Source organism: Clinocottus analis, unplaced genomic scaffold (assembly GCF_023055335.1).
Source record: "Clinocottus analis isolate CAN_PGR_092001 unplaced genomic scaffold, fCliAna1.0.p SCAF_1, whole genome shotgun sequence".
NCBI lineage: Eukaryota > Metazoa > Chordata > Actinopteri > Perciformes > Cottidae > Clinocottus > Clinocottus analis.
This window is the reverse complement of record NW_027175820.1, coordinates 18,831,366-18,854,307: the sequence shown is the minus strand read 5'-3', so window position 1 is coordinate 18,854,307 and position 22,942 is coordinate 18,831,366. Positions and strand designations below refer to the sequence as shown.

Below are 22,942 nucleotides of genomic sequence, written 5' to 3'. Positions count from 1 at the left end.
GCAGGTGGCTATATTTAGGTGAGGCACGATGTTTTATCAAACTATGGCAGATTTCATCAGAGGAAAAGGCAAATCTCCCCAACCTCAGGCTACAAGAAAACAGAGGGATTTACTAAATACCCACAGAAGGGAGAGGTAAAATCAACTGAAAGGAGTCAACCTTACCTAACACTTATAAAAGAGATCCAGAGACCAGATTACAAGTTCTATGGTAGGTCACGAAGGTAAGGATTTTTATTCAGGGTTTTATGCAAAAGCTCTGTATAGGACTATTATTCAACACAGCCAAGAGAAAGACTACCGCTGCAAAAGAACATTTTCTAATAGATATGCCCTGCTTAAAGATCTGGCACTAACAAATGTGAAAGAATGGATCACACATTGCTCAGGTCTTTTGAATCACATTAACACATTGACTAAATGATTAACTTTTTTTTGTAAGCACAGCAGGGAAATCAACCTGTATTGAATATTATTATCAGTTATGATCAACTGACAAACTTTAGGTCAAACTTGTGTTATGTTTGAAAAGCATTTTGCATGCATGCAGTCTTTTTTAAAATTTTAAACAAAACATACTGCCCTCCCTCTATCTGTTTGTGTTTGGTGCATTATATTGTCCTACTATACGCTGTATTGTATGACAGCACATCGCATTTATGATGATTCTCTATTACTGGTTTGAATGGAATTTAAATCATTGAGTAGCATAATCGTCACTGAATTGCTCCTTTCTTTCTAGTTTTTCTTCATTCAAAAAGATATATGTGGGCAGCAAATCAGAGGTCTGGAACCAGGCTAACCATCTTAGCATCACTAAATGCCACAGCGTCGGTCCGAGACGCTAAAGAATATGCCCCAGATCCACCCATTGAAATGATTCCAGCCTAAACTCGCACTGATGTTTGAAAAGCTCAGAAGTGTGCACTTAAGAGCTCTGACTAAATCATGAGATCACCAAAGACACTTCACAAGCTCACCAGATGTAATCAGATAGCCAACTGAGAAGAATGCTCTGAAGTAGCCAAGTCATTCCCATTGTCAAACCAGGGAGATTTCTTTGGGGGCGTGGGGGAAGAGGGGTTCTGGAGACGCAAGTGGCTACTAAGTATCCCCGGCCTTATCCTTCACAACTCCCCAGAGTGCAACCTGCTACTTATCTACTCAGAAGAAAAGAAACTGTCCACGGGTAGTTAGCTGTCAACAAACAAATATGACCCTTGTGTGGAGAATAAAAGAGAGACAGTGAGTAGCAGAGCTGTATGAGAAAAGACACAGAGAGGACACAAAGCTATTGAGCCGGTGCCATCAGCATGCACTTAGCATGTGCCAGTGTCTTTGCTCCAGCTTTGTTGACCGTCATCCCGCCACTAATTGCATCTGTGTTGTATCATGATGCCTTGTTATCTCCCACAAAGTCCTTAGGGTCACGTCAAGGGGGGGTCCCCTGTTAGAGAACCGGTGGCAGAGGAAACACTGGCCAGTGCCTCCCAACTAAACGCCATGACTCCTCCCCTCCACGCGTCCGCTGCTCTGCTGAACAGGAGCATGCCAGAGAGAAATGGAGCAACAGGATTTTTTCCTAAAATAGATGAAGTGCTAAGATAATGTAATGTCTATAATGCCAGGCGCTGGTCACACTGTACACCATCACCTTATGCCCTTGCTCTGGGCTGCACCAGTACTGGGCCATTATCTTCACCACTTCAGGTGCTGCAATCAGCAAATGTAGCAGCCACAATGAAAGCCTTTTCTATCCATCTCCAAAACGGCGATCTGAGGTCAAAGGAGACAAGGAGAGAAGAGACACGGAAAGAAGAAATAAGGGGAGAAAAAAAATGAGACTCTGTATAACATATAAGGACAAAAAGACAGGGACGAGCAAGGGAGGAAGAGTATGAAGACAGATCCATATCAGTCTGGTCTTCTGGAAATAGGAGTCGTGACTTTTCTTCCCACACTGTTGTTTTAAGCAACATTACACAAAAGGTAGAGGTGAATAAAACCACAATTAATAGAGCTTAAAAGCTGATGGAAAGCCTCACTAAGAAGACATTCGGAGCATGAAATCAAATCAAATCGGAGAGGAGATGCTGTTTAGCTGATTTCTGCTGGTCTGCGTGAGTAAGCAAAAGCAGAGGCTTATCTGACTGTTAAACCAAACAGGGCAGGATTTATCATGTTTATTTGTTAGCTCTATAATTTCTCGATTGTACATGCTAAACAGGGTCAGGGTTGGATTTACACACACCAGCTTTGCCGCTGCCGCCTCTTCAATCACACACTGCGTAAAACCTTTGAAGTAAAAAAAATAAAAATGAAATCACCCCTCTCAGTGTTGCTCCGGACATCCCATCCAAGACGAGACAAAACGTCCATGTTAACTGGGAAAAGGGCGCTGGGGCTAGATGACCAAGGAAATATGTCTTCCTAATCTAGCTGTTCCTTCAGACGAGGGTTTACACAGCAGGGAGAAAGATGGGCCGGGGGAACAGTTCCTGTCAGTGCTCTCTCACTTCTCACGAAGATCAACCCAAACCTAGTCATACACCAATATTCAGACAAATTTGCTGAAGTTAAGGAGAATACGGAGAAAACCGTGAAATATTCAGCAACTCGTTGAAAAAAAAGTTCTGTTGCAATTTCTCCTTTTCCTTTTCCTGATTTGTATTGTAAAGTCCGAACAGATTAGTGATGGAATTCTTACTTAAACTTCAAAGCATTTTTAACTTATGGTCAAAAACAGAAGGTGGTGTGGCAATAACCACCTAAGTGTCTGTATTTTTAGAAAATATGAACGCAATCACCATTTGGTAAGACAGCTGTTGTCATCAATCTTAAAAGCAATTACTAGGTCAAAGATAAACAATAGACCCCAGTGGTAAATGTTTTTATAGAGTGGTATGAGCTGTCATACGGATTGGAAACCCTTTTTGATGTAGGAGAGAAGTGAAAACATTGCAGGGCAGTAGAGTAGTATCAAATAGTAAGTAGGAATGAATGAATAAAAGGCCTTTTGATGTGGAACGCTGCAGATCAATGTTCAGTAACAGGAACACTTTGAGCTTTGTACCAGCAGTATGAATCTACTTTTGTAACATTTATACAAGTGTATTGTATTTGTTGAGGAAACAATGGGGTACTACACACAGGGGTGCTATCAGGAGTCTGCTGCCTGCACACACAAACAAACAAACACACACACACCTCGCCTCAACCGCCTCGTCCCTAACCCTATAGCAGCAGCTTGTCTCTCAACACTGCATGTCTCATAATTCAGCCATTTGTCGGAGTCTTCTTGAAAACCAGCATGTCGCAGGGCCAGGCCAAACACATTGATCCAGGGAAGTATTTCTTGTGAATCACGCCAGCCACACACAGAGTTCTTTATTCAGCGCACTGGACTCTGGTTCTGTCTGAGTGGAAACCCCACTGTTTCCAAAGTGCTTTAGCCTTCTATACATTATTACAGAGTACACCTGGGGTTATCTAAGGCAATGTCATCCTCCAGTCATGTCTGCTCTGCGCAGATGACTGGAGAGTTGTATCGGGAATGGAATGATTAATGGCAAGCAAGAAAAGGAGGGATGATTGAGATGGAGAAGAATGAAACCTGATGACACAGTCCTGTCACCACGCTGTCTCTGGCGGTGTCTACCTGAGTCACCAGCAGGTGGAACTGATTATTGTTTCTGGCACATTCTGCTAATTGGCTCTAAAATGACTGAAGCTGAATTTGTAATGGGGAATGTCTTAAGTAAAATTAAAGTGACTTTTAATATGGTTTTTCTTAGATTGTGTGTCCACCCCCCGGAGCAGCATATCGGTGCCAGTTTGACAACTTTGACAACAGCCATTTCCAATCTAGGCTGGTAGGGGGGGGGAAGCAATCCAATTTCAGAGAGACAGAAGGTGTTAGAATCCATCTGGGACACAAGCAGGGCTGAAAAGGTCAACCTGTACTAGGTATAACAGAATCTATGTTAGGGGAAATGAACAGGCTGAGGTCAATTCAAGGGAAGTGGAGATTTGGTTACATGTGCTACAAAAGCATATGCATGCATAAAAACATAAGAAAAAAATAAATAGCATACCATGTTTTACTAGCTGATGGATGAATTCAGGTCAAAATATAGTTTGCAATTAACATTTGAGGTATTTCACCACCTGCATGTGGTGCAAAAGGATGGGCTTTCAATTATCAGATTATTTTTTGTTGCAGGTCAAAACAGTGGTGTGCTTAGCGGCCTTATAATAGGAGTGTATTTTGACCCTTGTTGCGTTGTTAAAATTAGCAAACCTCAACCAATGGGCATGAAGAAACCACAAAAAGGTTTCGCAAACATGATGTTTGTGAACGACGTGAATGTAAGACATCAGAGAGCATCAATAGCATACAGGAGGTATTTTAACCCAAGCTATCTTTTTATCTATTTTTCCAACTATGCTGACAATTCCCAGAAAATACAGCACGCCAGGATTTTTTTTTTTAATTGGAACCAAGGGACTTCTTATTTACACAGTTTTAATATTTGATGTGCAAAACATTCTTTAATCATTACAATATATAATATTCTTTAGTTTGGTTATCAATGAGATGATGATGCAGAGTTCTGAATCAGTGCAGCACACATAATCAAAGTGAAGAATGCCCTCTTGGGTATCATTGGAAGATTACACCTATCTGTGTTGATGTTGATTGTTTTTATACCGGAGGAGATTATGTGTCAAATGTTGTACTAAAATGAATATCAAAGATGTATCATCATAACATTTATAACGAGACCAGCTATTTGGATGGAAAATACACATTAATGTGCCACAGTCCAAACAAAGAAACATAAAGTAAAGCATTAGTGGTAAATTCAATGTGTATCTCCACACAGTAAAAAAACAGCCTTTTCTGCACAATGAATGTGTTCAGTGTCACAACACTTACACACCCTGCTGTAACCAGGGGAGGTCAATAAGGGTCAAGTGTCAGTCCATTGAATTGAGTCTCTTAGTTCATAGATTTTGTAACTTGTCTCTTTTCCAAACAAGCAAGTGGTGCTCAAACAATGCCAAAGCGTAGCCAGAAGCAGAATGTATGAACAGGAATACAGAAAGGTCAACAGATCCTTGGTCACGCTAACACACAAGGCACTTCAAACATGACTTGACTAGATGGTGATAATTTGTTACAAAATATATAAATACAGATTTCCTCCATTAACCATCCTGATATGTTGAGATAAGTGAAACTGACATATTTATCCCTGGTCAGTGGGGAAATAATCACATCTCTCCAGTGGAAAGAGAAATAAATTTGACACTGAAATGTGTTACGAGGAAAAACTCTCGGCTGAGTAGTGTTGTGTATCCACCTGGAGAGATTATAAATTGATGTGGCAGTGAAGAGGATGGTGGTGCAGGAAGGACACACCACATTACAGTTGTCAGGTGACCAAAATACATCAAGCATGCCAGCTGGGTGACGGCACTTAACAGGAAAAGCTTCCAGCAGGCTTTCCCATTTTCAAAATGTATATGATGTCCAATCAATCAATATAATCTTACCTCGACATTACCATCACTTTGCCAAGGTTAAACTCAGCTCTCTGCCTAATACCTAAAGCGGAATTAAATGACATATCAGGAAGCGGGAGAACCAAAAAACACTGACACGCGTGAAAAAAATGGTGGGAAAAAAAAAAAGGCCATTCTCTTAAAGTCGTGTTCTCGTGTCCTGATTTCACACTCCCACATAAGTGTGCCTGGTGAGGTCACGCGGTACCGTTCAATCATTCTGCCACTATGACAGGCAACATTCCACCCGCCGGCCACGCACATCATCCCTGGGCTCCCTCCATTAAATAAATTGTGCTGTAATAATCTCTTGGCTTCTAATATTCGTGGATGAGCACTGCAGCCTATTTTGATTACCCCACTTTCAGGCCCAGCCAGAACCATCTGCAATCCCCATGTTTTACCCTCACTAAATTAAAAGGAGGAATTATTTAATGGAGACCGAAAGGAATAGAGTGTCATTCATCCTATGTAGTGTCAAATAAATGTGTTTTTTTTCCTCTTCCCATGCATATTAGCACTACAGTAGCCGACGTGGCAGTGGACCGTGAGGGCACGCGCTCTGACTCTACAGTCTGGACTCAATTCATTCATCTTTTATTTAAAACATGTTCATCGCATATAGATCTTGCAATCATCATCATCATCATTAAGACGTACTGCACTACACAACTGTCAAGCGCTATTTAAATAGGGCTCTGAATTGCCAGGCTTTACATTCCTCTACTGCATCGCAAAGCACTTCACCTTGACCTTTGTGTAACTCTCACCCAAACTGTGACTCCTCCCACCGCCACCAGAAGGGGAATCACCCGTGCGGCAGCCGTGTATTTTCTCCATCTCAGTTTTCAATAAATCCACCGACGGCAAGCGAGAGGCCCCACGAGACCAAAACAAATCAATACAAAACATACTCTCAAATGAACTGTATTCAACTTGACTGAAATAGAGAATGATGTTATTAAAGCTGATCCCATTCGCTCACAAACCTAATACACACAGGCACATGGATGCACAGGCGCATACTCCGGTACAGCCTGTAACTGGTAGTAACTGCTTATGCTTCATAAGGACTACAAAGATAAGGTGCACAATTTGTGTAGATTCTCCAATACATCAAGGAAATAATAACCCCCACAAAATAAAAAAGCTCTTTCACAAAGGTCCACACCACTATGCTATTGTGAGAAGCTGTCGGAGAAAGATTTTTCTATCTGGGCTAATGCTGGACAAAGAAACTGCTATGACTCATTGTAGCAAGAGGATGAAACATAAATCATAAACTGCTCAAATTAATAAGCAACATAAACGCTTTCAGAAACACAGAGCACAATTTCATTTAGTCAACACTTTGCCTAAATGTTACTTTCCTTGAACTATATCACAGCCCTAATGCGACAACATCCGCTCTACTTTGCTTTAATGTATTCTCTGGAAGAAAAAAAAAATAACAGAAGTTGTAAGATGTCTTTTCAGAGGATTTATTTTTGCAACTGTCTAGGTAAATGTCTTCTGGGAAACATAACTGGATGTGTGGGAGGAATAAAAGGCTGTTGAAAAAGTGGACCTTGCAGAGGGGACGGAAGGATTCGCTTGACTGTTGCAAAGGGATTTAACTGATTGACAGAAACTGCAGGACAGCCAACCCCACACCCCACACCCCCACACCCCTCCTCCCCCCTTCTCTGTTAATGCGGTTCTAAAGGAAAAAATAGGGGATTAATAGAGCCTTCAGTACAAAAAAAAGTTATAACGTGCGACACCTCCTTTTCCATTTCCCCAGGGAAATGTGGAAGACTTTCCAACAGATGTGTCCTCTGGGTTCTGAATCAGAAGATAATTAAAAGGCACTTGACGATCAGAGGGATGCATTCTAATATTGCGCCGCATCACGTCTAGAACTCTGCACAATGCGGCTGCATTGATAGAATCCACTCAATGGGCTCTCTATACAACAGGTAAGAAATACATCCCCTGGTTTTCATCATGCAGATAGAGGAGCCATTGTGTGAGAAGAGTATCAATTTGTCAATCAAGCCCTGAAATATTCTTCAAAAAAAGGGACAATGAACATTGTATGACTTTTATCAATCTCTATTTACGACCACGGACATGCAGCTTTGATAGGACTCAGCACAGTTTATGATACAGCAGCTTTAAAAGTCACTTTTTTATGACAGTGACAAGAGAGCATCCAGCGAGGAGCAGGGAGGAGGTGGCAGTAATCCCACCAATCAATCATATGTATTGTTCAACAATCCTTTCAAACCCTCAGAGATATGTCATGGTCAGCGTCTGCTTAATTAAGGACACTAATAATCGTCCTTATTTAAAAGACAGTCATTTTGTAGGAAAGCTCATCTTCCTTTTTTCCCCCGGTTGAAGTTGTCGCTGTGGTGAACTGACCACATGTGCTCACTGGGAGATGCTTGTCCAGAATCGAACGAGGCTGTTCAGCTTTGGATCTGGAAATGAGGCTGTAGATTGGATTATGATGACATTTTTAATCCGTCTTTTTCCCTTGCAAGATATTGCTCCTCCCTTGCTTCTTAGCGTTATACAATACTTGACGAGGGCAGATTTTGCTAAATTTTGGAGCAGTGATGACTAGTGATTCCTTGTGACACTCTAATTTGAGTATATAGTGCCAAAGCTTTGATGCAGACATGGGAATAAAACTTTTCGTCTCAGAGACCCTTCTCTTCTTCGGGCCCATTAAAGGTCCCTCTCATCTCCTTGCGTACTTTAATTACAGTCATCTTGCCCTGTCTCTGATCCTGATTTTGGAGAAGGCACCCAAATACCATGTTTCTCTTTCAGTTCATTAAAAATAAAATACTTGCTGTAACTCATCTCACCACGCCACGTTAACTCACTGAGATGATGTACTATTTTTCCCCTCTCTCTCCTGGAGATGGGTTTCAAATATTATTTATAGCATTTTCATACTGATAAAAATGTATCATAGATGCTGACTTCCTTCAGTAGTTAATCTTTTTACATGAATTTATTTGTTCATGTATGCTTGGTCTTTTTTTTCCTGTTGGTCACACACATTTTTTTAATTTTAATTTTAATTTTACAAGAATCCTTTCATAGTCAGCCTAAGCACAGCCTCATTACTTTGACTCTCCTGATTGAGTGCTATCTGTGGTTCTAACTGAGAGCTGGGTGATAATGATGGAGTTGAGTGACTCACCACAAGCAAACTGCTCGGCAAAATGTTTAATTATGGTAATATATAGTAGACCCCAAACAAGTGGGATGCTAATCTATTTTTTTTTAGAGCACTCCCCTCTTAGTGCATTTTTATTATTTTGATAAATCTCACTGAGAGTCACACATCTATCTCGTCCATTAAGTACAGCGTGGAGCCCCGTTCTAGCATTTTGCTCCAAGACACTTCAAAACTGATGACTACTGCCAAATATCTGACCTTTCAGTATCAGGACAGTTTCCCCGAGCCCCAAATCACCCTTCCTCGTGACATTTAACACAGTGAGTAAGAGAGCAGAGGGGGTCAGACCAAACACAACCAGCTGGGAGGAGCTTCACAAAAATGGCAAACTGTCTAATGCATGTCTCACTTGCTGACGATGACCTGTCTGAACTGTGGGTTTGGAAGACGGGAAACACTAATCAGTGAAGTGTTTTAGTACATCTACAAATAGTTCCCGGACAACATTATGCTCTTGTTTACAGGTTTAGCCTGAGCAGACACTGGAAAAATACTATTCAGAGACAGACAGATTTCTAAATAAAAATTAAACCAATCACAGATTGGTTAAATAATGGTTTGATAATTATTTTAATGACAGCTGAAGATAGCTGACAAATTAGTCTATCATCCGACCAATGTTTAGCACTGTGTGCACCTTAAAACAAGCAAGTGTGCCTGTGTTATTGTAGAAAGAGTCCAAGCCTTTACCACTGACACCCTGGGCCTACAAGCAGCTCACACTTCCACTTCAACATTCAATAACACAGCCAAAAAGAAATACAGCACGTGAAAGTGACAATATTGCTCCATGAAATTGTATAACAACACAGACTTCTACTACATGATTTAAATGATAGGTGCATGAACTACATGTAAATGCCAAGGCGGACAAGACGTGAAATGAAACAAAATCAGAGGAAGATGTGTTCAATTTAAAAAGAGTTAAGGTTATTTAACGTACTTACAATACAAGCTATGAAGAATTTAAAATAGATTCATTTCCTCCCCTAAAATGTAATTAAATTAGATAGGATGAATTAAGCAAATTATACAAGTACTCACCAATCAAAAGGCATCTAACAATATCAAGATATAGTGTGACCAGTGTATAGTCCAAGCCACAGCACTGTTCTGAACATAAATAAGTTTGAACAAACAGCACACTGGGACTTTATCATCATCTGAGATGCACAAAACGTCCACATGCACTTGACTGCATTGTATGACAATCATTCTATAATCCTACAAGCAAGGATGAGAGACTTCCTCAAGGCTAAGAGCCTCCATGAATCAGATGCATACGGCCAATAACAAACTCAAGGGCATTAACAATGGAGCAAATATGTAGGCCAACAAAAGCGCGCGCATGGACTCTCTCTATTCAGTTATGCAGTTGCACTTTGTCACCTGAAAACACTATTTCAGGCGAATATAAAATGCATCGATCATTTTAAAATTGCGCTCAAATTTGAACTATTAATCAAAATAAAATACATTAACCCTATTATGTTTTAAAAGACCATTTATATAAAAGAAGAAAAAGAAAATCAATAAGTACGCCTGTAAAGACTACGTGAAGTGAAGGCCTCATTACAACCCTAATCAATGATAAACTATGTCCCCTGAGCACAAGTTTTCTCAAATAAGGAAGGAACCATAAAATGTCTCATTTATGGATAGCATGTGTCCTAATTAGCAAAGGCTGTTTTATCTTTGTGTTGTTTCATAGCACAGCACAGTGCAGGTATGTAGAGTAATATGTCCGTATCCTGAAACTAAAGAATATAATTTATGCGTACATTATTAACTTATTATTAATCCGTGAGTATTTTTTTGATGAAGCAGTAAAGTTAATTGATTACTTCGTCATCGCCTAAAGTGAATGAGAATGAAGGTCCCAAGCTAAATAAAGCAATGAATGGGCTGCTCTTAAGCTGATGAACATCTTTATGAATGCTAACACGCTGAGAAAAACACCTGGACTATGCGAAAGGCATCAGCGGTCACGTGACGCTTGATTAAACCTTTTGTTGTTCGGAGAGAAGGAGCCATACGGTGTTTACGTTTACCTGAAATCACTGTACGGGTGAATTATCCAAAATCCGGCGGATTTAACCCGCTCTTGTTCTCGTTCAACCGCCTTCTCACTTCCAAACATCCTCAGAGAGAACTTGTTGACCCCAGGTTGAAGCATTGCCCCGAGCTGTCTGTGTATGAACCCAGCTTGATATAATCTCTCGTCGTCCGGCAGAATTTGATCAATGCCATCCAACTTTATAAACCCGGGCTGCTGGTCAGTGGAGTCTTTTGGGGTACCGCCGCCGCTGGCCCCTTGCGCGCCTTGATCCGGCGGCCCATCACCGAGGGCTCCGGGGGGGCTCTCCTCGCTCGGGGTGACATCCCCCTCGGTGATGAGGCGCCTCTCCTCCGCCGAGTCAGAGTCGTGCACATGGCGACTTGTGATGGACGAGAGGCTGCCTCGAAATCTCCGACAATCTCCATTTGAGCTGGTCTTCATCGGTCTCCCTATGTCCGTCTCCATGATCACAGACTCCCCACTTTTGGTCTCCCCGATGCCTTTGCAGCTTCCCCCAGAGGTCGGCGACGGCGACGGCAGAGGCTTCATCCTAAGACTCTTCCTCCGGGTGTCCTTGTCTGCGTCTTCTCCTTCGCCCATTATAGATGCTTTCTGTCCAATGTGCTGTGGCAAACTGTAGAGCCTTTTACGCATGGAGGAGTGTAACCTGTCCATTATGACACCGAGACTTGGTGGGGAAAATGAAATAAATCCAGATTGTTAGGCTGTATAGTAACGAGTACGGCCACCAGCTCCGCGCTCCCTATCTGTTTGTGAGAGCGCTCAGTCTGGAGCTAACCTGAATCCCTGAAAGCCTGCTACACATGACATGGACCGCCGTAGCGCTGCTGAACCAGATGAGAGATGCTCTCTCATATAATTAGACTACCTGACAGTTTGCATATGTCCTCACGCACAGCCTGGGCGGTCCGCTTGGCCACTGCGTCCCCAATGTGCCGTTCCGACATTGTGCGCAAAAGTGGAAAAAACTGCTTGAAAGTCACCTTAGCGTGACATGTGAGGGACGTGCCGACGGACGGTGATATGGAGACGAGGGAAAGGTCGTGCACGACGGAGGATGCTTTTCTCACCAGATGTCTTGCCAGCTGCCATCAAAACAACGCGACACAATCATGCAAAAATACAGTAGAGCATTCCAAAGACCGCTGACATCACTGATCCATAGTCATGGTGCGTTTTGGCGAATTGTGAATATTCATTATGCTGATCTATTGGTTGCCATAGGAGCGAGAACTGCAAATAAGCTCAGCCCACCTTGTTTAAAGGGGAATGCTCTTCCCATTCTTAAAACGCTGTCCTGTTCTCTTAAGTTAGGTCCACAGGTAGCCAATGCAGACCCGTTGTTGAGCCCTGTTGTGGGCTTCACTTGGGGAGAAAAAAAACAATCGCCATTTATTATCAGTCTGATCCACTGCGTAATTTGCGCACACAGACACGGTCGAAGCTGGAAAAGACTTGTTTGTTATTTGGCTAAATGTGTTTTACTAAATAGACATATGAATGACTCTCGCATGGCAATATGTGTAAATAACAACACATCCCTTGATTTGAGGTGTCCAATTAGGTATTTAAAATGCACAACACATCGATCTTGCAAATCGTGCCATACCATGGATCAAATGAGAAAAACAATCATAATTTTACGAGACATGTATTTAAAATATTAAAAAGCAATGAAAGTTTTTTATAGGATAATATAACATATGTGGCCTATCGCAATGATCTGTAATGGCCAATAACATCCCCAATATTTCCTCCCAAATAATCACAAATTTACCATCTAAATAGAAAAATGAGGCACGTTCATTGTCAGTGACAGACAACATGTGTTATGTCCTTCATTCACAAAATGCCCTCAGCAGGAGCGTATTTTTCTCTGTCATTTCTTTCATCCCCTGTTCAAAAGCGCAATAATTGCATCATAGCCTCAAATACATTGCTCCCAGTGAGACTCCTTTCAGTTGTTTGATTTCAGTAAATACACATATTCTAAGTAGCCCGTTTCCAGAGTTGTATTAATTAAACCACTTCTTGGCTCAGTGCAATTTCAAGGGAATAGAGTACTGAACACAACAACTATAGGGTTGAAAAAAAAAAGCTTTAAACACTTTTTTAAAATTATTTATAATCAGCACATTTAATGTATTCAGTTTGTTGTGAACTTCTTTGCGAGCCATCATTCCTTTTCTTACCTTGGGTAATGTCTTACCTGTGCTGTGCCTCTCATCTTACTCAAGTTAGCATCTGGACCTAAAAGAATGAAATAGAGAGGGGAGATCAAAATGTATGTTGGCTAATCAAAACAATGTAAAATGGATAGCATCTGGACTGGATGTATTTCATATGAAGAGTTCTAGTAAGCAGTGAACGTGCAGCAGTGAGGCAACACGATAATCTAAAATCTCAAACATAATTACAAACCGAACAAAACATCACATCATTTCACAAAACTTAATCATAGTTTGAAGACCCTGAAAACTTTATCCATCTAAAAACAAAACTTTTTAAACGTTCCCAAGCTATTAAAATCAAACACAGATGGCATGTGTTTGCTCATGTTGTACAAAGCAAGACAAATATAAACCTTTATTGTGAGAAATATTAAATCAACATGAAATTAAAATGGCACAACATGAACAAAAGCTCAAAAAGCTAGTAAGTGGTCCTTTGCTTTTGTTATACAACTATTAGTGACATTTCAAAAGTGTTAATTAAATACAAATGACTAAATATTATTACATATACTGTATATATTACAATATATAATATAGACAGTGAGCAAGAGGCTTGTAAAGTCAAATTTCCAAGAGGCTATATACATTTTCGATCGCAGATAAAACTAGCCCACTGTAGTATTCACTGGGCATCATCACACTGTACTATCCCTACAATATTTATTACAGCAATCCCTTGCACTCTTGCAAGATTTATACAACACTTACCAAGCCCCAACCTCAAATATAACTTTGTCAAAACAAGTATTTCCGTAGATACTCCCTTGTAAAATCTAGATTTGCTTACTAAATCCAAAAGTGCTTTGTTGCCAAAGCAATAACTAGTATACACAATAACAGCAAAGCAACTTTAACATACCATTGAGTTATCTTCATTTGCCAAAGAAACAACTAATGTCAGCCATAATGACAATTAAAATAGAGCGCACAGACATGCAGTCTGTGTATTCACCTGTCCATAAATCCATTGCTGCCGACTAAAGATGTCACCTTTTCATTTTTACGGGTTTTCGAGAGAACCTAAAACCAGGCACGCCCACTTACACTAACTATTTGTCGCACTGTCGCACGCGTGTTGGTTAGCCAGAAAACATATAGCTTATAGATAAAATAACTTATCAATGTCACTGGAAATTGCCACCAGTCGGACATGGAGGTTAAAACGCTACGCGCGGTTCACTCCAGGCTCTACAGACGGGAAGCTTTGGAAGGTAACGGACGTTTAACGTTCTGGCACGTGACGTTCGCGCACTGCCTCATACGAGCTATCTCAGATTAGCTAAAGCTACTTTCCCTGTTGAGCTAACGTTAGCGTCTCGTTAGAGTCCGACGTTAGCTTCCGGTTAGTCACAGAAAAACACAAAAAAACCCACTAAAAACTGGTTAATTATATCATGATCACGTCATACAGAGTCATGGACGCTGCGTCATGGCACCCCGGTCTTGTCGCATGTATTTCTTCTGAAATCATTAACGACTGTTGTCATTTAAAATTTCCAGAAGATTGTTTCAGAGGAGACAACCCACAGTGAAACGTTTAACGTTAATCGATAGCAAACGCTCGACGATATCGCCATGAAACGTCCCCAGTTAAAAGGGCAATATTGAAGATATTGTGTTTGTATGTTACACGTTAAGGCTAACAAGTTAGGTTTAAATATGTGAACTTTTTTTTTAACACAACATGAATCAGGAAATACACTATCAACAGTGATAAAATATTACAAAAAGCAGACATGACATAAATTACTCAGTAAAATCCATCAGAATTTAGTGGTGACTGGAAAGTTTGGTGTATGTTGGCTAATAATTACAGAAAGGGAGAGTTCTGGCCAGAGTACTAGAAAAAGTAATTGAGATAATAAGGTCTTTGTATGGCAAAATTCCACTAGGAAATAACTTCATAACTGTGACACTTGCGTGAATAGACAAAGTGTAGTAAGATAAACACCTCAATGTGTATTTTGGATGTTTTCATTCCACTAGTCTGAGAGAAGACACATTTTGGAAGCTAAACAGCTCACCCCCACCATGTTTCAGAGTTCAAATCAATGAATTCAACATGTTCATTTCGCCAGAGTAACAGTCAGAACACTTAAATAATTCAGTTAGATATGTTAAAATGAGACAAAACTGCTCAAGTCGCTATACAAAAATAATTTAGAGCCTTTAACTTTATGTTGGAGAAAAACATGTAAACTCATAAGACCTTTGTTTGAAGCAGTTCCGCAGTAATTCCCAGCCCTGTTTTAGATTCAGTTTTGGTACTGACATGGTGGCTGATACAGAAACACAAAGCACAGACACACACACACAAACACACACACACACAGACACACACACACACACACACACACTTCAAGACACAGAAACAGAACTCCAGAAATAGATTGTAAACACGACAGTAGTCTAATCAAAACAATGTAAAATGGATAGCATCTGTACTGGATGTATTTTACATGAAAAGTCAAAGTAAGCAGTGAAAGTGCAGCAGTAAGCCAACATGCACAAAAATGGGAATCCCAAACAACTAAATGGAATTCAGTCATCAATTTGATTATTTACACCTGATTTCCCTACAGTGGCATGTCAAATGTCTGATGGAGATACATCGTGTAACACTAAGTGAGATACTGTGGGTGAGGCAAAGTAAACAATTTTAAGAACCATCATCGGGTCATTATTGTAAAAAAAATAGACTAGTGAGGAATTTCTTGATACTTATTACAGCAATTGTGTGTTGCATTCACAACATGTTTCACATGCTTCAAGTAAATATATATACTGTAAGTAGCTTTGGATATAAGCATGAGCTAAGTTAATGTAATGTAATTTGGTGACTACTGTGTGGAAGTCTGTGTTGCCTGCTAATGTCAAACAAAATCAGCTCACCCCGTCTTTACAATCATCATTATTTTCACTCACCTCTTATCCATCTTGTACTTATTAAGTATCCAGGTTGAGTTGTAAGATGTGAGATGGGTATTCAGAGATGTGTGGATGCTGTTGTGTCCTGTAACAAATTGTGACGGTCAAGCTTTAAGGATTGTGGTTTTTGTCTTTCATGAAGAATATAATATCTAACTCTAATGGCAAACTGTACCTGTATGTTTAGTGTGAAGCCAGAGTAACTGTGTGACAACTCAGAATAGGATTAGAACTACAGCTCAAAATTAGTGCATTTACACTCCACCCACATGCACTTTGCAGGGTGTAATATACAGTTCAAGGCAATTTGCGAGGGTGGAACAACAAGATTTTATCAACCGATTAATTAAAAAAATATTATTTTCTAGATACTCATGATTTTATAAAGCCAGAGCAGAAAGACCTGTGTCACTCAATACTCATGGATTGTCTCATTTAGACAACTTTAACTTGGGGGACAAAAGCACACGTTTGTTTTCCCCAAAAACATGAATTGATAAGCCCATTATGAGTTAATCAGGAAAGCAATTACTCAGTAACTTTTCACCAGCTAATATTATATTCTCTTTTCTTTTCATCAGGTTTTTGAGGCAAATGGCAACGAACCAGAAATTTTCCTCACAATCATGAATTCTCGATACTTGCTAGTTATGCAAGGACAGACAAGCTTGGTAAGAAGCCTTTCTGGCTAGTCATCCCATTTTAATTCATTGTTTTGCTTTAACATCCATGTTCTGTTATGATGTGCATACAGCTGAAGACTAAGCCTTATTTTAATCCTGATAAACTTCTGGTTTCTAACTAATTTCTTTATTTACAGCTTTCAGTTTTCAGTATAAGTTATTCAAAATGTTTACAGAAATGAATACAGATCAATCATACTTTTGAAATTGGTATAGTACAATTCAGAAACAGCAGTTTGGACCCAACTACTGATGAGGAAGCAGCAGGTAGTGTTCAATGATTTAATGACACATAATAAACTTACTGACGCAGTCCAAAAACAGGCAACATAGGTAAATACAAAATAGAAACCAGGACCCCTAAATATATATCTTAATTCCACAAATAGGTTAAAACAAGTTGTGGACAATAAAGTGAAGAAAAAAAAAATTAAAAATGACCAAAGTCACAAACTAGTGAAATAGTGGTTCACCTGGTAACCCCATTGTGAAAGTAAAACAGGAATTCTTTTTTTTTAATTTACCATTTTTTGTGTCCTTCAGACATAACAAAAGTTGACTTCCTGCCCTACAGACAACAGAAATGTGACAGACCTCTCAATGTCTCAATAATGGAGTTATGGCAGGTGACACAGCTATCTTGCTGCGCCAGGGTGTCGAGCCAGACAGATATTCAGGTCAGACTGCACAGAGCTTTCACTGAGGATGATATACTGGTTTATTAGTTTGGTGCAGTGAATGCTCAGGAAGTTTCAATACAGAGAGCTTGAACTTATAGGCACAGGGATTTGACAGGCGGCCAAGCATAGTAAAGCTGAGTTCACACCAAACGCATCGCAAATTTCACTCGTGCCTGAAAGTGGGCGTGGCTTATCTCGGTAAAAACAGTAACCGTTTCCGCCATCCACCATGGAAATAAACAGAAGTTCTGCTTTATACTTGTTGTGTAAATTCCACATACGTCGGATCATCAAACTCCATTGTGTCTGGGTTCATAATATTATCCGCAGTCCCACAACAGTGTCTGAATGACGGCCGCTATCAGCGCTACTTCAGGCGAACCAGCAGCAGTTTGATTCAGCAACGGCAGAAAGGCGGTGTTGACGGGCGGAGCTTCTCAATGGTGATTGGCTTACGCCATGCGTCAAACGCGCTATTCACAACTTTTCTTTTCTTTGGTCCACTCATTGTTACAGAAAAGCTCAATGCGGGAAGCTCTCCTGCAGCAGGAGGCGTTACAGTGGTCGTCAAGTGCCGTGCGGTCGGAAAGCCGTGTGTGTCCTCCGACCTGCCTGCCGTGTTCTGCTGCAGGAGAGCGCACACACAAGCAACCTAAAAGAGCACTGAGCAATAAATTAGCATTAAGAAACATCGATGCTGGTCTATTGCCGTCATGGTGCTTCGGGAAACTCACAGCTCGCCGGCCGTAGTTTGCCCACCGCTGGGCTATATGATAAGGTCTGAAGAAGACATTTGGAATTGTCTTAAAACAAAACTGAAATGTGCTGTATCAGAGATAATCGATGGGTTACTTGGGGAGCTCCAGTGCTCTTCTTAAGATATGGGTACTTCTGATTTCACAGGCATCACCCAACGAAGTAGCTGACATTCATTCTCACTGAGTGTGTTGAGATGTTGACAATTCAAGGGAACAAAACAACATAAAGTGTTGTATTAAACCTTCTGGCCATTATAAGCCACCAGAGCGAAGTCAGCCCTCCACAGCAGAGCTTTTGGAACACTACTAAAAGTATGAAATGGGTAAAGGTTTTTTTTTAGAATTTTTTCCTGAACCGATATGAGGTCCCAGGACAGAGGATGTCGTATGTGTACAGATTGTAAAGCCCTCTGAGGCTGATTTGTTATTTGTAATTTTGGGCTTTACAAAATCGATTGAATTGAAAGAAACGCCATTCCTCCAATAGATATTCCCTCATTTGGTATTTTGATGATCATGAAGGCTGTGAGCACTGTTCCAAATTCCCATATGTTTTCAACTGGGTTGGGAGTTGAAGGCCATAAAATATGATTCACATAATTCTCATTGTCCTCAAATCCTTTAGTGACCCCTCTTTGTCTGTGAACATCTACATTTGATAGATGTCTACACATATTTATTCAGATTATTCCTTTATTTTAAACTGTACAGTTGGTCACCTAAATGTGCATTTGAGTTGAAAATTTAAATCCAATAATGTGTTTTTGTAATTAGTATGTAATAAAGCATTTGAATATCCCACAGAAAACAATTGTATCCACAAAAAGTCTTAATGATATACTTGTTTATTTCCATAATTACATTTCCAGAAGTATATATTTTTTCGCATTATAACCTGAGTTACTTGGGTAAGCTTACTATTACTAAATTACTAAGAATGATAATGCCGTCGTGTATTATTAACACGGATGTGGAATGACTGTGCTACAGTATAGGCACCTACTTCCTGCAGGAAAATCCTGTTGATATACCTACATTGTTATTTTTAAAGTCAAATTTAAAAGCACTTTTGACAAAATAGGCTAATCACACTATTAGGCTATTGTTGTATTGTGCTTTTTTGATTCCCCCTGTGAAAAAGCTTTCGGTAAGCCTCAAAGCTGAGGCTCTGAGGTTATTAAGTAAATAGAGACCCCTGCAGACAGTTTTAGGTAACTATTTTAGAATAAATAAAAGTGAAGCTGCTTTTTCTAGGAGCAGTACAATTACATATTTTTTTTAAATATGTTATACATGAGTTAATGTAGCTTATGGATAAAAACTGTTTCCCGTCTTGCTGAAAACATTTGTCCTTTTGTCTTTTCTCAGGATGTAATCCCTTTTCTCCGTGGGTCCAATTGTGTCAAAATAAAACACAAATCTGAAACCCTGATTTTGCGATATACCGTGAATGTAAGTCTTAAGATGTATTGCAATTACACAATTGGGAGTATTTTCCACAGTTCTGTCTTTGTAACTTAATTTCCTCTCAAGATCATTACATTTATTACACTATCTGATTAAAAGCAACAACTAGTAGTCTAGGTCTGGATTCTTTTCAATACTGTTTATTCAGGTACTGTGGTGAATGGCATTGCCTGAACATTGCATTTGGAAGTCTTCTTTTTACTTAATGAGATAATGATTTAACAAAAGCAACAGACAAACCCTGGTGTTTTTATTGGCACAATTTAGATTGACAAATACAGATTTTGGAAATTTGCAGGGAGAGAGCCGCATGACGAGGATGCAGTTTGATGGAATAGAGGAGTGTTCAAGTGCCGTGAAGAAACTGACAGAGTACATGTCTTTCACCACTGAGGATGACACCCCATTGCCCCATAATCAGTCCCCTGCTGAGGCCTCTGCACAAGTGACACAGGTTTCCCACTTCACAATTTAGTCAATAAAATGTCTGCATTGTAACCAGCACTAACACCCAGATGATTTGTGTGTATGTTTCATATAAAACCTGGCCTGAAAAAGGTCTATGACAGTGGGCGACTTCATGGCTAAACAATCTCAAAAAGCAATTGCTTTGTTTCCTGGCATAGTGGCTTGGCACCTGGCTTAGTTTGTTGAAAGTGAGACCTTGATACAATATCTTGTGAATTCAAAAGCTATTTGTAATTGAAGTTGTATAGTCTGTACGGATTGCTTAATCAACAGTATTGTGCTTCAGTGCTGTAGTCAGCTAACTATATGACACTAGATGGCGCTATTTACAATACTGTTATTCTTAGAGGTGACATTACAGCTACAGCAGGTCGACTGAGATAGAGAATACCTTGTGAACATATGGTGGAGAATACAGCGTGTCCCACCCATAACACACACGCTCAGACAGGAATGCAGAATCATAATATAATTAGTATACAGTATAAATACAAGCATCAAAGTGGCATTCCCCTTTTAACCACTGAATACATTGTTTCCTATTGCCTTTAACAGTTACATTGTATATTATTAAGACAAACAATTTTGTCTCAAAGCTAATAACAAACAACAACATGCTAGCATTAAACCAGTTGAAGTGTACACGATAGGGATGAGATTGTTGGTGCTATATCATACAATTATCCTTAATTTCAGGAGCAGCCTTATATTTACTATCAAACTTGAACACACTGAAAGCAAATGTTTAATTAGTGTCTGGATGCTGAGAAAAACTTCAACCCCGCCATCTGGCTGACAGCAGTTAACATGAAGGACAGAGGAAGGAATGGACTCTGGCACGCGCTTGAATGTGACCTTTAGGCAACAGACACACTGAAGGAGTTCACAGAGCAGATGAAAGGGCTTTGAGGGGTGGATGTGTTTCTATTAGTAATGAAGCCATTGATTGGCCTCTTAACCCCGTGAAGGCATGCTGTGTGGCTCAAATCTTTTTGTGTGTGTGTGTGTGTCAGCAGAATTGTCAGGGAAATGCTGTGGAAGTTGATCCTGAGGTTGTCCAAGGATCATTGTCCATCAGGCGTCTTACCCAGGTAGTGATTGTACAGTAAACAAAATTGAACATCCTCCGTGCGACATGTTAATTGTAATTGTGTATAACTTTGACTAAGGAGCACTGTGTATTTTTACTTCATGAGACGCAAGGTGTTCGGTTAATTTACTTTCTAAATCATGAACATGAACAGACACTTCCCAATAGTTTGTGATTTTTCTTTTCACTGAAGTATTTCTTGACCGTCCACAGCACATGTTGGGAGAGACTCCTGTGACTCTTCCTCACGTATATCGCCACGCTTCTTCGGCACACGAAGACTTGGAGAACATCGTGCGTGTTTGTCTGCTGGATCCCAGCTTTCCTGTCTTTGTGGAGGCAGTGGAAGAGGAGCTGAAGAAGCTGCGTGTAGAGTGAAGAATCTCAGCGAACGCTGAAGGCAGAAAGGTCAATACAGTGCAATGTGCTTTTCGTATAGTTTGTGTAGGCAGTGCCTCGTGGTGTTGGAATGTTCCTTGCTGTGCTGCCGATGTTTAAAATGTTGCACCTTGTTTTTTTTTGTATTGTATGTGGCCTGAAGTCAATGGTTTGGGATGTGTGCGGTTAAAGGAATCACTTCCAAACCAAATAAATCTGGATTCAATTTTTCATTTTTTATTCAGAAAAAAAAAATATTGGTCTCACTCATATGTTTTATCGTGGCTATATACTCTGGTCCCTCTTTTCCCACCTTAATGCAGGTCCATTTCCACCGCAACACACATGGATACATTGTATTGAAAGAGGAGTCATGCAGCTACAGCAGTGAATTTTGCTATGCCAGCTTCCAAGTGATCCCACAATATTAAAGCTTCACTGAGTAAAACAAACTGCCCTCCATATATCTATTTAAGAATACATATTGCATAGGATTATAGCCATGCTATACAGTTAGAGAAAAACAAAAATAAACCAATTAATTGAAATTGGGAAATATAAAAAAAATATTTTTTAAAGATTTCCTATCATTTGAACACTCATACTTCAACATATACAAGACACCTAAGTTACTCTGGAAAGAAAAAAATAATAATACACTTATCATTTTTGTTTAGATAGTTAAACACACATAAGTCATTTTCTGTAATCACTCTCAATTAAATGTAAATACTGCCATTGAAGCCCTTGCTTCACAATAAAGTGGACTCATTGTCACAAAATCAAACATAGTTAACTGACCATGATATGCTGTACAAATTCTCAAGAATAAAACTAACATATGTATGTATGTATATATATATATATATATATATATATATATATATATATATATATATATATATATATATATATATATAATAAGGATAACTCCATAAAAAACATAGGTCATTTCAGATGCAAAAAAAGCCACACGAGGGATAACAACAGAAAATGTCTATTCTGAGTATCCTATTGCGTAATTATCTTGCATGCATTGTACATGATATGTAATACAAAAGGGATCACCTCATTTGAGGGTATGATAAAATTAATAAAGGAGACATCAACAGCACATTAAAAATGTGTACACCTTTATGGTGATATTCGTCATTATTCGTCATCCTGAACTCTCCACGCAAGACTGAATAAGGCATGCTTAAGACAGCCATTATGTTCTTTTTGTTGCCAGTGTTATGCTGATATTGTTTCTCATAAAATGAGACAAGATATGCTTTTCTCGAAACTGCCCGGAGCTCTATCCACCTCTGATACCTTCATGTTGTCAAAAATGCAGTTTAGCCATTTTGTCTGTGAAGAGAAAATCAAGA

At 39.7% G+C, this 22,942-nt stretch overlaps 2 protein-coding genes across 6 annotated transcripts in view; one reads left to right on the top strand and one right to left on the bottom strand.

The window, feature by feature from the left end:
- The window catches only part of hcn4 (hyperpolarization activated cyclic nucleotide-gated potassium channel 4), a 64,355-nt gene extending 51,228 nt beyond the window's left edge, over positions 1–13,127 (bottom strand). For 2 of the 4 annotated variants that reach the window (XM_068602728.1, XM_068602811.1), the window contains exon 1: positions 10,858–12,051. In XM_068602728.1, the coding sequence (XP_068458829.1) occupies positions 10,858–11,540 (683 nt within the window). In that variant the 5' untranslated portion in view covers positions 11,541–12,051. Of the gene's footprint in view, positions 1–1,654; positions 1,747–10,857; positions 12,052–12,140; positions 12,252–13,095 lie in introns of those variants that run through there. The other 2 variants (XM_068602897.1, XM_068602980.1) reach the window with 2 other exon arrangements.
- A 1,046-nt stretch (positions 13,128–14,173) lies between these two features.
- On the top strand, positions 14,174–21,798 carry rec114 (REC114 meiotic recombination protein). 2 transcript variants are annotated; one of them, XM_068573991.1, is made up of 6 exons: positions 14,174–14,331; positions 16,630–16,719; positions 19,538–19,621; positions 19,935–20,090; positions 21,121–21,195; positions 21,408–21,798. In XM_068573991.1, exons 1-6 carry the CDS (start codon positions 14,242–14,244, stop codon positions 21,570–21,572), a joined length of 660 nt encoding a protein of 219 aa, XP_068430092.1. In that variant the 5' UTR covers positions 14,174–14,241; the 3' UTR covers positions 21,573–21,798. The 2 variants fall into 2 exon arrangements, with proteins under 2 accessions (XP_068430092.1, XP_068430083.1); XM_068573982.1 differs by having other exon boundaries at positions 21,118–21,195.
- Positions 21,799–22,942: the final 1,144 nt, after the last annotated feature.

Bases quoted from the DNA above. Each gene is read 5' to 3' on its own strand.
- rec114 (XM_068573982.1), top strand. From the start codon at position 14,242: ATGTCACTGGAAATTGCCACCAGTCGGACATGGAGGTTAAAACGCTAC. The intron at 16,720-19,537 runs GTAAGAAGCCTT...GTCTTTTCTCAG, and splicing joins TGCAAGGACAGACAAGCTTG to GATGTAATCCCTTTTCTCCG. The intron at 21,196-21,407 runs GTAGTGATTGTA...GACCGTCCACAG, and splicing joins CCATCAGGCGTCTTACCCAG to CACATGTTGGGAGAGACTCC.